This window comes from Camelus ferus, chromosome 6 (assembly GCF_009834535.1).
Source record: "Camelus ferus isolate YT-003-E chromosome 6, BCGSAC_Cfer_1.0, whole genome shotgun sequence".
NCBI lineage: Eukaryota > Metazoa > Chordata > Mammalia > Artiodactyla > Camelidae > Camelus > Camelus ferus.
The window spans coordinates 67407288-67422670 of NC_045701.1; the positions used below are offsets into that span (position 1 = coordinate 67407288).

General features: G+C 40.8%; 1 protein-coding gene across 2 annotated transcripts in view; it reads left to right on the plus strand.

Moving 5' to 3' along the window:
* Positions 1–5817, plus strand: part of PCNX1 (pecanex 1) — a 157501-nt gene extending 151684 nt beyond the window's left edge. For both annotated transcript variants that reach the window (XM_032482298.1, XM_032482299.1), the window contains one exon: positions 180–5817. In XM_032482298.1, the coding sequence (XP_032338189.1) occupies positions 180–320 (141 nt within the window). In that variant the 3' untranslated portion in view covers positions 321–5817. The remainder of the gene's footprint in view (positions 1–179) is intronic.
* The last annotated feature ends 9566 nt before the right edge of the window (positions 5818–15383 follow it).

A 15383-nucleotide genomic window follows, 5' to 3' on the forward strand; every position in this document is an offset into this window, starting at 1 on the left:
CTGGTGTTCTGACTTTTTTATAGCCTTTTTTATAACTGACTTGTATGCATGTTTTTAGCTGATTTACCTACTTATGCTTAATTAACAAACTGAATTACTACCTCTGATCTTAAGGATAGAGGCTACGAGTGTATGCAAGTTCTCTGCCACTAACTGCTTGTTTTATTCTGAATTGTTAGGTGATTCACCGATGGGTGCCTTGCAGCAGAGATCCAGGTACTAGATCCCACATCGACAAGACAGTACTTCTGGTCCAGATTGATGATAAATACGTGACTATAATTGAAACTGGGGTACTAGAACTTGGGGCTGAAGTGTGAGCCAGTGTTTTATAACTACATTTCTTTTCCCTCAAAATTCCAAGACATTGGAAGAGAAGAGGAGCTAGCAGAAGATGCCTGCGGGTATCACTTTGATCCTGCAGGAGAGACTTGAACATAGAGTGGGCTTGGTTAAGCACCTCTCCTTCACCATTCACCCTGACTCTGACACTGTCTCCATCCCCAAATAAAGCTGAAATATTTTTTTAAGTTAGCTGCCAAGAAAACATTTTGCATGAAGGATAAAGTTCTGTTAAAATACATCCTTTCCTATGCATTGCCTATGCTTTAAATCAACAAACTCCTGATTTCTAAACTATGATCTCATATTTTTCTAATTTCTTTGCCAAAAATAATTGCCATGTTTTGTCATAGAACATGAAATCCATTTACCTTGATTTTTAAAAACAGATCAGTGTAGAAACCTTCAGTTTAACATATAGCAGTATAAAAGTTTAATGTACAGGGAAAGAGACTATGAACAGACGCAGGTTTATCTTATTCCTTGAACGCTAAAAACTTTAATGAAAAAAACTGCACTAATTTTTTACAACAATGCACTAAAGTCTGAGATTTCTCAGAGCATTTATTTATATATAAAAATAAAATACCATTTATTTAAATTGCCTTTGGGATTAACCCCCTCCCTTTCCTGATAAACATACATAGCAGGAATCATGCTGCTCATTTTTCTGTTAGTAGTCTGTACTTCATGCCAGGAAATTGGATGTTTCCTTTAAAGTGAACACTCAATCTCAAGATATACATAGCTTCATCACTGGCATTTCGCAGAGCCAACAGTCGGTGAATCGGTCCTGTGAACACTCCTGCCACTCCCGTGTCCACTTTCCGGATGGGCTCCAGCGCCGTGAGGGCCCCAGCCACTCTGCTTCTCCCACCTGGAGCAAGCTCTGCTGGGTCAGTTCTGGGAAGAAAACACTTTTGCTTTCCAAACAAAAAGATGAATGTCCAGGAATGTAAAGAAAGGATTGATTGCCTTTTATTTTAAGAGTCTTAGCTCTTGAACTTACTCACATGCAGTTCAGTTAATCAAGTAAAATCTGTTCAAACAAAATTATCTAAATGGTGCAGTTCTTATTGCTCAATCCCGCTTTAATAACTTCGCCTTTTATTTTCCTCCGCTCTTCTTGTTCTATTACTTGAATTTTTTTCCTGTGATTTATAGTGTGTAGTTGTAATTTGAAATATTTATAACTGTGATGAAATTGACTTAATTCATATGTTGTCTCATAACTTAAATTTTATTGATTTTTTTAAATATGTATTCAGGGAAATATATAACTCAGATTTACAATTGGACTAGGTGGGAACTGCAATTTAGATTTAATTTTCAACTTTTGGCATTTTTTAAATCCTTCAGAATACTTTCTCTTTTTGTATGAAACTCCAAAGAAGACTGTACATCTGAGCATTTAGGAGCAGCCATCTTTCTGCCCTCTGTGAATGGAGAGTAAAAGAAGCAGGTGAAATTAATTTCAATCATACATTTTGTTTAATCCATTATATTGAAGGTATTCCTATCTCAGTATATGGTACTAGCTGTATTTCAGGCAGTCGCTGGCTACGTGTGCTGAGTGGCTACTGTGTGGGACAACACAGGTTTAAAGCATCTTTTGATGAGGCGACAGGAAAGAGAAGCTGTTTTTCCTGCTAATTCTGATGTAATTTTCCAGTATAGCGTAATACTTCAGTAGGAGGAGTGAAAAGTAAAGGGGTAAATAGCTACTATATAGCATCTTAGTGCATTTTCACTCCAAAACCTATTTATTTTTCCTTTTTCTAATTTTAAATTTTTGTGGTTATTCAGGACCCAGTTTGCCTTGTGTTGATGTTTCCAGACTTCACACTTTATAAAACCAATTGTTGAAAAATATTTGTCAGATAATTTACTGAACCTTCACCCAAAGGTGCCCTTTCTAAATTCTGACCAATTAAAATGTATTTTCCTGATACTATCATTATAATCTGTATTTGCCTCATTGGTAAGTCTACAGTATGCCATTAAGGTTTAGGTCCTTTTTTTTTTTTTTTTTTTTTTTTTGTCTGAAACTGGATATATGATCTGTTTATCTGTTTTAAATTTTTTCAGAAGACTTAGGCTCTCTGCTGCTGTACCCTTTCTGAGATGATTATGATCTCTTCATGGTCATTGCCTAGATGAGAAGATAGGTGGAGCCTTTTCAGTCTTAAATCGAAGATAATTCATTTTTCTTTCTTTTTTCTGTTTTTTAAAAGATAATTCATTTTTCAACACAGGGTAAAAAGAAATCTGAACTTCAGATGATTCAGTCAGGGGGCTAGAAGTATTTTTCTCCCTAGCCGCCCACCCCCTGCTTCCAGTTGTTAAACACATCACACACTATAAAAAGTCAGATTGCAAATGCAAGGCTAGATTTTATATGGAACATAAATATTTGGGTCTTGATTTGGGGTAGTTAATAGACATTTTTTTCAAAACAAGTTGCATTTTGTTATCAGATAGCCCTTTAGTGAATTTATGAATTAGGAACCCTAAAAGGAGCCCTGTTCTTATTTTTTAAGTCTAAAACTTACAGTCTTTTTAAAATCATAATACGTCTCTCTAATAAGTGCATCAGGGGAAGCACTGATCATTGAAGAAGGATTCATGTCTTAAGAATAATTTGATCTAAATTGTTATATAGAAATATACACACTTTCATTAATTAAATTGATCATATGTGTCTTATTCTACTCTGTCTCTGCATCCCACACCGCCTTGGAGAATCGTGAGCTATTTGTTTAGATTCCCTGCTTAACTTTTTCTTTGGTATACAAGACTTCAGCACACATACATTAGTGTCTTTAGTTCACGATTGCCAAAACTTTCAGAATTCCCTAATTTGAAAGTAAAAATATGTAATTAAAACACTAGCTTTTTTATTTTTTTCACTTGCTTTAAATAATTTTATTGGTATCTTTCTTGGTTTTCTTCTCATTTGATTTTGGTTTCTTTTGTGGGGGGTTCCCACCTCTAGAGAGAATCCTGGAATAAGTTATAAGTTGTTAGCTTTTTTGTAATTTTTTTCTTATTCAGTGGTAAAGATCATTTTATAGCTCAAAATTAAATTTTTGGTTCATCTTCCAGCTTATAACTTGGTGTGAGCCCTCTTTTTACACCATTTTTCAATACTTGATGAAACTTTATATGTTCACTTTTTTCTAAAGAACTGTAATTTTTCCAAGAGTCTAGAGTAGTATAAGATGTTGATATTTAAGGGGCTTGAGGGAGTAGATGGTGAGGCTGTATATTTTTAAGATAAGAGGAGATTGATTACCTTTCAGGGAATTAGTGAACAGACTTCATCTGTGTTCTGCCTTCTTTGAGTTTCTATTATTGGAAGATTAACTTCCATTAGATTTGAAGTATTTTTTTAAATATTACAAATATATCTGAGATACTTCTACTGAATCTTGAAACAGAGTTAGTCAGACAATATTTCTGTCCTGAGTGAGATACAGAAAATTACTCGGTGTACCAAATGTCAAGCAATGGAAATACAAGTTTTTACATAGGAAACTGCAACTCATTAAGAAGGTGTATTTTCCTTCCTGGGTTGGTTTATTTTTTTCATCTCATATTGAAATATAAAAAACAGCCTCAAATCTAAGCAAGGGTTGCTTAGCCTTAATATATTCCACTTTGCAGCATCCTTCTGCCTCTGCTTGGGAATTCTGCATCGAGTCACATTCATCCAGAACTGGGTCTTTTAAACTTGAGATTTGCCCAAAGGCAAAAATCTTTTTCTTTTAGTTGAAAATCAGAAATCTTTTCTCCTAAATATGTGACTTGAGAAGAAGATAACAGTAATTTTTGCTTGAGAATTCTCTGAATTTATTTTTGCTAACTATAAAACTATAAATTACTTTCGTATTTGTTTTAGTTACTTTTTCACGAGTATGGGCAAAGCCCTTTTTTTGTTTTAGTTTTGTTTTAAGTCTTCAATATTCATTCTTTTTCTTTTTTGTACTATAATGTAATCACATGAAACGACTTTGCTTGGACAAAGACCCAGTCAGTGTTCCCCTTTGACGTGATACCTTATTTAGATGAGGTATAAAGCATCCACTTTTATTCTAGAGGCTTTTCCTTTAATTCCAAGATGCATGAAGAGAATAATTTCAATAAAGACAAAGGTGATACTTAGACTCTGTTAACAGACTTTGAACTTTCAGTCTTATGTGGAAATTTGGTTTATATTACTCTGGAGAAAGAGGAAACTTAGATATTATATTACCATTTATTTGTGCAGCATAAATTTTAATATGTTGGATATATATATAGTCTTTTTAAATTAAGTATTTAAAAACCAGCTTCTCTTTTCTTCATTTCTCTTTAAAAAATCTGGTTGATAAACACCCAGGCCTTCTCATTTTTTACTCATTAAATATTTAGGTAAGAATTGTGATTGGAAAGAAATTATCATACAAACAGATCTGGAAGGTATGTGAATAGACTGCTAATTTTGCTTCTTACAGAGGCATATTTCCTGCTTTAAATTATCTCACCAGAGTCATCCTGTCAAGAATTATGTATGATAAGAATCTCTGTATTGCCCATCAGCCACCTATTCTTTCCAAATTAGAGAAAATGAGTTCTGTTTGTGAGCTAAATTTTTATTATCTGCCATTTTATGGAAGCAACATAACATTCTTTGGGGGAACCAGAGCTGATTGTCATCGCAAGGTTATAATATGACAATTCTGTTCTAAGACATACCTATTATATAGGGTTATACCTTTTTTCCTGTGCCTCAGCTCTGTACCTGACAATTTATGATTCAGCGGAGCCAAGCTAGAAGGAACAAAGGTCATCTGAGATTGTGATAAGGATGAATTCCTGGTTGTTATTTGCACAGATGGGGTGATACCCTGGAATTCAGAACAGAGTAGCAGTAGAGGATGAGATGGCTGCTCCAGATGCCTCGTGGGTTTAGTGTAATTGTGGTTGAACAAGACTTTTTATATATGAAGCTTGAACCTACAACCAAAATCATAGAAGTGGTGGGAAAATCACGTCTGCTTATGCTTTTTTAAAGCTTATATAGTTTAAGTAAAAATAAATTGTAAAAAATGATTACCTTAACCCTATACAATTCTGGCAATGAGCTCTGCATGAGGAAATGGAAGGAGGAGTACTAAAAATGGTTCTAGGAAGGTAGGGGTGAGGAAGGAAAATGGGTTTCCTTTTTCTGATCGTGGGCTCTGAAACTATTCATTGCCTCTACCAGCATTCAGTATAAACCAGAGATAAGAATATATGTACTCAAGTGTGTCTGTGAGTGTGTGTGTATGCGTGTCTGAGTGTTTGTTATTCTGAACAGCTTGTAAATATTCTAGTTGTTTAAAATGGAAAATAAAAGCTGAGATTGTTTTTTTCTTTGCAAATATATTGCATCAAAGATACAGTATTGACAGTGGATAAAACACTGAAGAAATAAATTTTTTTTTCATTTTGTCTTCTGTCCCATTTTTGCCAAAGTAAGAAAAATTAAAGTATACCGTATTAAGCTCTGCATAGTATATTTTTAGGACTTGTACTTGGTTCTGAAATAATCATTTTAAACAGAAGCTTCGGCCTATAAACATGGGATTCAGCTTATAATAGAAATGTATGTATTTCATAATAAAAGGATATCTTTTCACAGTTAGCAGAAAGGTTGTAGTTTACATCTTAGGAATTTACCTGAATGTGTCCTGTTAATGATATAGTATTTGATGAAACATGGAGGATGGAGAAAATGTGTACATATTCAATGTTACACTAAACAACAGTACAGAGAATGGGGAAAACATTTGGATCATGGTCATCAAAATTGGGCAGATGCTAATGTGGGGTGTCTGCTAACCTACTAATGTCATGTATATTAAAGAAAATGCATGCTGTCAGTGAGAATAGATATACTCTTGACTGAATCATGCATTAAGCCTTTAGTGAGTCATTTTATCTGTCAGTGACAACCAAAACCAGCAGGGTACAGATTGGGTGCCATCTGCATCAGGGTCCCAAACAGTTTGCTGTCTTCCGCTTGGGATCACAGTGGCACACCTGGAAATGTAATGGTATTTCATCTTAAAGGATAGTATTTTTTCTAGCAGCAGGAAACATACTGGTTAAATGAAATACATCTTCAAAGGGGTTTTCTGTGTAAACTGCATTAATAATCTTAAGAGTCAGAGATTCAAAGGGCAGTTGACATGTAATTTGGGTCCCATAAAACCTCTTTTTCATTCTTAAAGTGCAGTTTACTTCGGATTTTTTCCTCCTAAAAGACCCAGAAATGTCTTGCTGACCTGTAGCCAATGAATCTCAGCATGTTGGTGTTTTTTCTTCTGGGGAAGGGAAAAAGCACTTTGTGAAGTAAGGACATGACCTTACTTGGTGGCATTTGGGGTATTCAGCACTTCTTACACAAAATATTTGTTTTACTTCCTTTTCCCCTTCTTCGTATGTGCTTATTAAAGGAAACAAAATATAACTGAACTTCATACTTGGGAAAATGTAGTTTGGTACAAGAGGATCCCTAGGTTGCTTTGTAGTTTCTCAGAAAGTGTGTTGACAGCAAGCGGCTAGAGATGAATCCATCTTGTTTGAAAATCTTTTAAGAAACCATTCAGTTTCAGTGCCCAGTAAACTGTGCCAGAAAGGGAAAAGGTCGTCCTTTAGTCCAAGGTTCCATTTTGTTCCCAAGAACATTGTGTGAGTACATGGTAACTGGCCCGTGTAAGAACGCTCCAGGTCTCCAGTCCCACCCTGAAGCAAGCAGTACTCTTGACCTGCCTTTACCAGATAGTCAACATCCCAGGACAGCACTGAGTGTAAACAGATCGCAGGTAGTGCCTCTGTGTTTGTGATACCCTGAGTGGGTTTGCTGTCACACACCACCCCGCTGCTTCTTACTTGCACACCGATTAATAATACAGCATTGTTCCAGAGGGAGCTCAACAATGGAGCACAAATGGCTAAAGTAAGGTGTACCTTTCTTTAGACAAAATGCAGATTTGCCTAGCTTATTACTGTGGGAGTGACTCCTTTTATACAATCACAGTATTGAAAGTACTTCTGTAAGTGGTGAGTTCTGAAATAGTAATTCATTTGGGATGCTTACAGTTGCAAGAAAGAGAAAACCCAATTCAAAGTTGCTGAAACAGGAAATGGGCTCACTGTAAAATAAAGGAAGGTAGGATAGGCTCTGGGAGTTGGTTTATTCATGTTACTCCAGCTCTGTATGGCTGTAATTTTCTCAACCCTACCCACCTATGTGTGCTGGCTTTCTTTTCAGACTGGAACTTGGAGTCTGTTTCTGGACCTCATTCCATACGCATACATCATCATTCAGGAAAAAAACACTTCCTGTTACCACTCTTGAGTGGGAAGATCTCCCAGAAGCCTGAGCGCATTTCTCCTTACATCTCATTAATGTAAGATTTGACATATGTGGGATCCTTGACTTGTCCCTATGTCCTGACTTTTGAGCCAGTCAATGACAAGAGCATTCACCGTGATGGGCTCAGACAAATCAGAGCTTAGCCCTGAACCCAGAGTCCACTCCCCAGACTGTGTGGTTGCTAACAGTGCGTGCAACTTGACCACAACGTCCTCAACAAGTCTGTACATAGCTTTTCAGAGCTTGAGTGTTGTTTTTAAGAAACAGAAACTCGGACCTCCTAAGAAATAAGGTGTCTGTTTTAGGATACATCTGTAGCCGACCTCGAACAGAAAGTCAGCAGAACGGAGGTGGATGTAGATCTGGATGTTTGCCCTTTTTCTCAGGCTGCCTTACATCTCTTCATGCCTCTGCTTTTCTCCATGTAAGTTATTTCCTTTCTTAAATTGTTGGGGAAAAAGGAAACATTCACCAGTGAAACCACCTGGACACAGGGTGGTCTTTAGGAGAATGCTTTTAGTCATGGATTCAGTTCCTTAAAGACTTCAGATTTCCTATTCTTTTTTTTTAGTTCATTTTGGTAAGTCAGGTTTTTCTAACACTGCAGATCTCAAACTTTCTATTCTTGGAAATAGCTTTACATTTAAAAAAATTAGTTCCCCCTCCACCAAGAGCTCTTCTTTATGTGGTTTATTAATATTCATTGCTTTAAAAATTAAGACAACAAATACCAAAGGTGTTATTTCTAACTGGATTAATAAATAATAAACTCAATTACACATTAACAAAACATTTTTATTTAAAATAGTGCTTCCAAGTTTTAAAAATTGCATAAGACATCTGAAAACTCCTATCTGCTTCTACATCCAGTGAGTTGCATTACATTATTTTGGTCGAAGTTTTTGAAGAAAACCTTGTCATGCATATATAGTTGGGAAAGAGAGGAGTTGTTTTGTTTTGTTTTTTTTAACAGTTTTCCAGATAGTTGTTAATAGTTTTGTTTTGATACTTCACTAAAGTCTGACAAGTGGTAGTTTCTTAAAGGTTAATCTTCTGAGCTGAGTGGGATGAGTGGAGAAATAAAATGGTTTCTTTGTGGAAAAGCATCGAATCTGGAGGCTTATGATTCATGTTCTAAGACCTTAGACTGACTTTTTCTTTGAAAATAAGAGGCCAGAGGACAGGAGGCAAAAAAAAAGGTTATCACTTGGACAATATCTTTACCTTTCTGGAAACCAGAAAACTATCCAATTCCATGAGTTCTAACATGTCCCTTGTTAACATCTGTTTCTCAGCCTATATGAGGTCACCCTGTGGGAATGCAGGTCAGAAGGAGAACCAGCAGGTTATCAGGGCCGTGGGTGAGAGGGCCAAAGAAGTGGCAAGTGCTGAAGCAGGGAAAGCTCTGGTGTCTCCAGGTACCGGGTGGTGCGCTGTGACCGCCCCGGCGAGCCCTGGCTCAGCTGCCCGCGGCCGAAGCAGCAAGCCGAAGAAAAATGGGGCTTTGGGCCTGAAAAATGCCAGATCTTCAGCCCCTGCACTTCTAGATAACATGGAGAGTAAAGTCAGATTTAGGATGCGTTTTTTCATGATGAAATTTCCCTCAGCATCACTTTGTAGCTAAAGCTGCACAGAACATGTTTTAGGTAAAGGAGTAAGATGGCAGATGAGCAAGAATTAACGTGGAGAGGGAGGTTCTGGAGAGAAGGACTGGCTGCCAGATATGGTTGGCTTTCGCCTGGTCAGGAGTCGATGCTTACACATGATTTTGTCAGAACCTAAGTTTCTTAAGAACTTGATTTTTTTCAGGGCCAACTAATAATAATGAACGTAGTAGAAGTTCAGTATGTTGATCAAAATGCCAGTTTATTTGTTTGCAGTCCTAGAGATGAGGGCACTCCCAGCCTCGGATCAGAAGGTAACTGATAGGCCACTTAGGTCACTGGAAGTTAGTGCGTGGACAGAGAATTAGAGCACAAGGAAGTGTGTGATTCTTCCTTATGTAATCAAAACCGTATTTTTTGCTGGGTTGGGAAAAGTATGCTTTATAAGTTTTGTGCTTTTCCAGCAATAGAATATTTATGTCCATCAGCTTTTGGTTTTTCACTCTGTGAAAACATTGTCAATTTTTGGCCTTGGGCTTCCTTTTTCTGGATTTCAAGCAGACCATGTTTCTTCTGCTGCCACATTCTTGCTCCAGGTTTGTTACTATGACAGTGTTAGGCTGCAGCTTTCCCTCCCGTCAGCTTCTGCTTCTGCCTAGACACTGTAATGGATGACTCAGCACCTTGCCCTTCCTGCTTTGATTGGGGACAACTGGTCTTAACCACAGGTGTGGAGTGGACTGAGCTAAGCCTGGAAAAGTGCCTTTATCTCACATGTCAGAGGACACAAATCGACTCGACCTCTTGCTCTGTTACATTTCCGACTAGGAGTAGTTGAATAATTTTCTCCAAGTACACCATCAGATTGGGGAGGGGACAATTTCTCACTCTTACTTTTAAGCTAAGAGCAAACAACTGTTTAAGGAGATTAAAAGCAAAATCTAATTTTAAAAAGAAAGTTTAAAATTTGGGGTCTGTGTAGCCTGAAAGGGATTGTTGTAAAATAAACTGATCTTGGAAATATTTAATATTCAAAGATGGAAGATAATAAGTGACAATGGCAGACTGACTAGACACAGTCAAACTATTAGTGAAAGAAACTGAAGACACTAACTTGTCTTTGGCAAAGGGCTGGTGTGTGGTAACTCTTGCCAGATCTAAGACTCTGGAAAATATATTTCCATTGCAAGTTTCAGCAAAAGAACTCTATAAAGTTGTAATGACTTTCTTTGAAAAGTGTTTATTGCAATAAGCACTTGAGTGCCTACTGTTTGCCAGATAAATTCACAACAAACCTGCAGATGTTTTTACTGTTGTCTTGTGTATGTGGAAGTTGAGGGTTAAAAGGTAATTTTCAGGAAAAGATAAAATCATGGTTCTCAGATATAAAAAGGTACACGTATCCAAGATTTTACTTGACACATTTTTCTGGAGAACTAACCACATGTTATGGTGTGTTCAAAGAAAAACTTTTTAAGAGCACAAATTTATATGGAGTAACGGAATACTGAAATGAATTGTAAAATGGAGACACATTTTTTTGTTGTTTTTTTGAGGGGAGTTCCTTTGAATCTCCACTAGAGGGGACATAATTTACATGTCTTATTAGATACCTACATTTTACAAAATTATAAAATAATTCCCACAGAATCAGAACCTGATAGGACAGAGGGTTTGCTAAAGACGGTGCATAGTTTTCCTTGACATACAAGTGTTTTCTACCTTATTTTCAGTAATTGGCCTGAGATAATATACATAGTTAAGTGGCATGATGGAGACAAGATTAGGGTACCTTCCTCTCAGTGGTGTCCAGGGCACTGGAATTGCAAAGGAAGCCCTCAGGAGGTCGTTGGAGGCTACTGAGGAATTCAGCCTTGAGGCAGTGTTCGCCTGGACCGAGGCGTTGACTCCAGTGGGTTAGCTTCTGTGGAAGGGGACTCTGAGCCTGCCATCTTTGCACAGGAAGTTTACTGGGGAGTGCTCTCCCAGGACGCTATCTGTGAGGGAGCGCTGGCAGCTGGGTTGATGAACTCTCAATTCAGTTACAACAAAGGCTTTAGTTAAAATCCATGGGGAGATCTGGAGCTGGGGTGGCCCTTCGGAGATGTCTTGAGGGCACTGCTTGGGGAAGGCAACGCTCCCGACAGCTTGGGGGAAGGGCTGTCTCCGTGCTGCAGTAGAGTCTGGGCAGAGCACCACAACACCCGGTTCTTGTACTGCTCATATCCGCGGGTCTCCCTCCTCTACTGCCCTTTTGAGATTTCTCCTTGACGAGCACCTCTGCTAGTCCAGGTGCTTACCTGCTCTTACCCCTAAGTTACCTGCTGGGATGACCCAGGCTCCCTCATCCTTGAGAGCTCTGAGCCCCTGGTCACCAGGCCCTTCTCAAGCAGTGACTGCTCTGCTTGACTGACCATACTCCATTTAAATTGGGGAAGTGATTATCAAGAGACACTCCAGGGTATCACCTGGATGCCAGGCATGTCACTTCTCCCCTCTGTGTGACAGCAGCCCTGCCTCCTGATTTTCTTCCTACCAAGGAAAGAACATGGTGGTGACTTCGTAGCACAAAGGACCCAAAGTGACTGGGCAGTAGCTGTAGCTTAGAGTTGAGTGGGACTCTTGCTGTACCCCCTTGCTATAACCAGGTTGTTTAGACCCACAGAACCTGAAGTTGCGGTAGCAAGAAGCACATTTACTAAGTGGGCCATTGGTAAAGATGGCTAGCAGGGCCATTCCCATTCTATTGGTTGGTTCCCAGTCTAGAGTATTCCACCAACTGGGGCTGCAGAACCACTAGAATGGACATTGATTTAGGGTGTATCCTGCATCCTGAAGGATGGTGCCCATCCTCACAGGATATCATTTCCAAGCTGACATCTCAGCTGCACCTTTAAAAGATCACTCGGTTGTTCTATCAGACCAGCAGCTTCTACAGTATACAACAGGGCCAGTGGATTCCATGGCTGTGTGCCCATGTTTCACCCTCTTTGCTGTAAAATCCCAAGGTCCTATTCAGTGTGATGTGGGAATCCTGTGTCAGTGGATCTAACACTCTGTAAACCCTCATATGATCATAGTACTGAAGCCCTGAAAGCAGGAAAGGCAAGATCAATGCCCATAACTTCTAGTCAAGATAAGTAGCTGCCCTATGTAGACTGGAAGGGGTCCAAGGTAGACATGCTGCTGTCAAGTGGGTGGAGGTTCTCCTTGAGGCGTGGGTATTGAGTCGATAAGCGATACACAGCAGTGATCTCTGCGGCACTCGGGTTGAACACTTGGCAGCACCAGTGTCTAGGCTGGCTTTGGTGAGCTGAATCCCACTGTGAAGCTGCCACGGCTGTCACCATGGCTGCTCCTTCCAAGCACACATTTTGCCGGCACAGGTGTGACTAATGACGATGGCAGATAACAGCCGGCCGGATCATTTGGACTATTTGGTCGTTCCGTGCCTCTTCCCTAGTGATGCTCTCTGGCGCCATTAACATGCATTCAGATGCCATGGCCACCCCTGTAGATCATCCGTGCTCCTCCACCCTTGTCCCTGACCACCTCATCTTTCTCCTCCTCGGTCTCTGGCCAATCAGCCAGGCCATTTGCTACTCCATCAGTTCATGTTTTTTCTGGCCTTAGGCCTGTTCTGCTTGCACACAAAGTGGATGACTGGGAAGCCTGATTGTTGCCTTGCAATGGTTTCCCTTCACCACTGTCTTAGAGGGCCACCTGAGCGGGGCCACCCTGCTGCAGCAGTCCGTTTTTGACTCCCAGCTTCATATCAAACGCACCCGTCTGTGAACCAAACCTGGCTTTGTCCCTCTTCTGTAAGTTGGGGTGCTGGTTACATCCCCCTGCCCTTGGCCATAGATGCGAGCTGAGGTGACTGCTCGTGCGACAGTGAATGCCATGATGGGCGGTCTGGGCCACCTGCACAAGCAGCCTGCTTATGCCCTCATCCCTGCTCATGTCCAGTGCCCTTGTACCACTTCCATCTTAGAATGGGTTGCTGCTGGGCCTACTCAGAGGTATGGCTTAATGTCTGATGGGTCACATGGTCAGTCTCTACCAAGGCCCAGCAGTAAACCAGGAGCTGGTACAAATGCCACGGCCTTACTCCAGAATCCCATGGGTCTACATTGTCATTCTCCAGTTGGGCTTACCACAAACTCTGTATGACATCTTTCCCCATCGTAGATGCCTTGAATACTGTAAGATCTACCAGGTAGTGTGCACAAAGTGGCAAGGCTGTTTATACCGCGTCCTGAACTGGCTGCAGGGTCATTCTGCTCTGGGCCCCACTCAGCTTTCCATGTGACTTGGCAAACGGGTCAGAGCAATATTCCCAGGAATGGACTTTACAGACTGCAGAATCCACACTGACCTATGGGCATTCTGATTCCTTTCTAGTAACGAGAGAAAGGCGTCCCTTCCTTTGAAGGGGATGTTCCAGCAGGCTCCTGAGTTTTTATAGGCTTTACCTCCTACATACTTACCCCTTCTTGCTCATCCAGTCTGACTGATATGTCCTCAATGTCATGGACCAGTGTGATGTTCTGCAGCCTCTCTACACGGTCCAGCTTCCTTCAGACGATCTTTCGATGGAGAGCAGAAGAGTTAACATAGCCCTGGGGCAAGAATGCAGATGTATAGTGTAGTATGCCTCCCATGAACCCAAATGCTTCTGGCCTCAAGAGAGGTGGATAAGAATATGTTTGCCAGAGGGACCGTATACCAAGTATCACCATGCACCTGAAGCAGTGTTAATTTGCATGTATCTGGTTTTCGTAGGGACCTGACTAGTGAATCAGCTGGGAATACGAGGGCCACCATCTCTTCCTTTTGTATCTCTTCTCATCCTCACGGTGTTGTGATTGATTGTCTTGGGTCGGGGGGATGGTGTCGGGGAAGTTTCATAGACTTCCGCTTGGCCTTCCCCCGTGTGGCTGACGAACTGGTTGGTTTGCCTGACTACCAGGTATGTCCACTCTGATTACACGTTCAGGGACTGGGGGAAGAGAACCCCGGGCAAGGCTGTAGAGCCGGGGGGCCACGCTGAGCCAGACCTGCACGAGGACTTGATTGCGTTTTATTTATGTGGTCCCATGTGTTTCCCTGACCCATTTTTCTAACAGGGGGCACGATGATGCTTCGGGTGCTCAATATCAGTGTCAGCTCAGATCCTGCTTCTGTGTCCAACCAGTCCTTAGACTCTCTGGACACTCACCTTGGCCCGCAGGCCCTTGGGGAAGGACTCATCTTGTATATGTTGCTGTGGTATCACAGGACCCTTCCTCCTGAGGACCCAGCTTTTCCTTTAGTCACTGAGTTCCAGGTCTGAAAACTGGCCCAGGTCCAGAAACTGGGAAACAGATTTTTTTTAAATCCTGGTTGGCCTACTTCCCTCAGCCTCCTTGATTTCTTTTGATTGTAACGATTGCCTTAAATAGGCCAGGAAATGTCCTCGGCCTCTTTTTTTTTTTTTTTTTTTTTTCATGTTTGGTCACTACTTTTTTTCAATTGAAGTACAGTCAGTTACAATGTGTCAGTTTCTGGTGTACAGCTTGTGTCCTCAGCCTCTTGCTGTTTGTGCACTGAGAGCCCTTAACCTGTGGGGGTGAAAGGTGAAGGCTGAGTGCTGGGGCAGAGGTGGGTGAGCTGTGATGCAGTCAGAGCAAAGGCCTCAGCCCATCCCACAGGAAGTCCTGCGGCTTCGTCCCGGTTCCTCCATTAGAGGTGCAGAGGCTGGAGCACCCCCACCAGTGTTGAATACTTACAGGATGTGGCCTGCCTGCAGGAGGAGATTCAACCTTAGTACGAAGCTTCCTTTGGAAGGAGGGCAGTTCCTGGGGAGGATGGAACACTCAGGGGAATCAGCATGTGACCGTGAAGGGAAACCTGGGTGGCACACAACATCCACTGACCCGGGGGACCGAGAGGAGAGCTGCAGCTAAGAGAATGGCTTCTGGAAGATGAATTGACAGGATACGTTGACCTGATCGCTTAGAGGTCTTTTACTGAAGAAATATTTAATACCT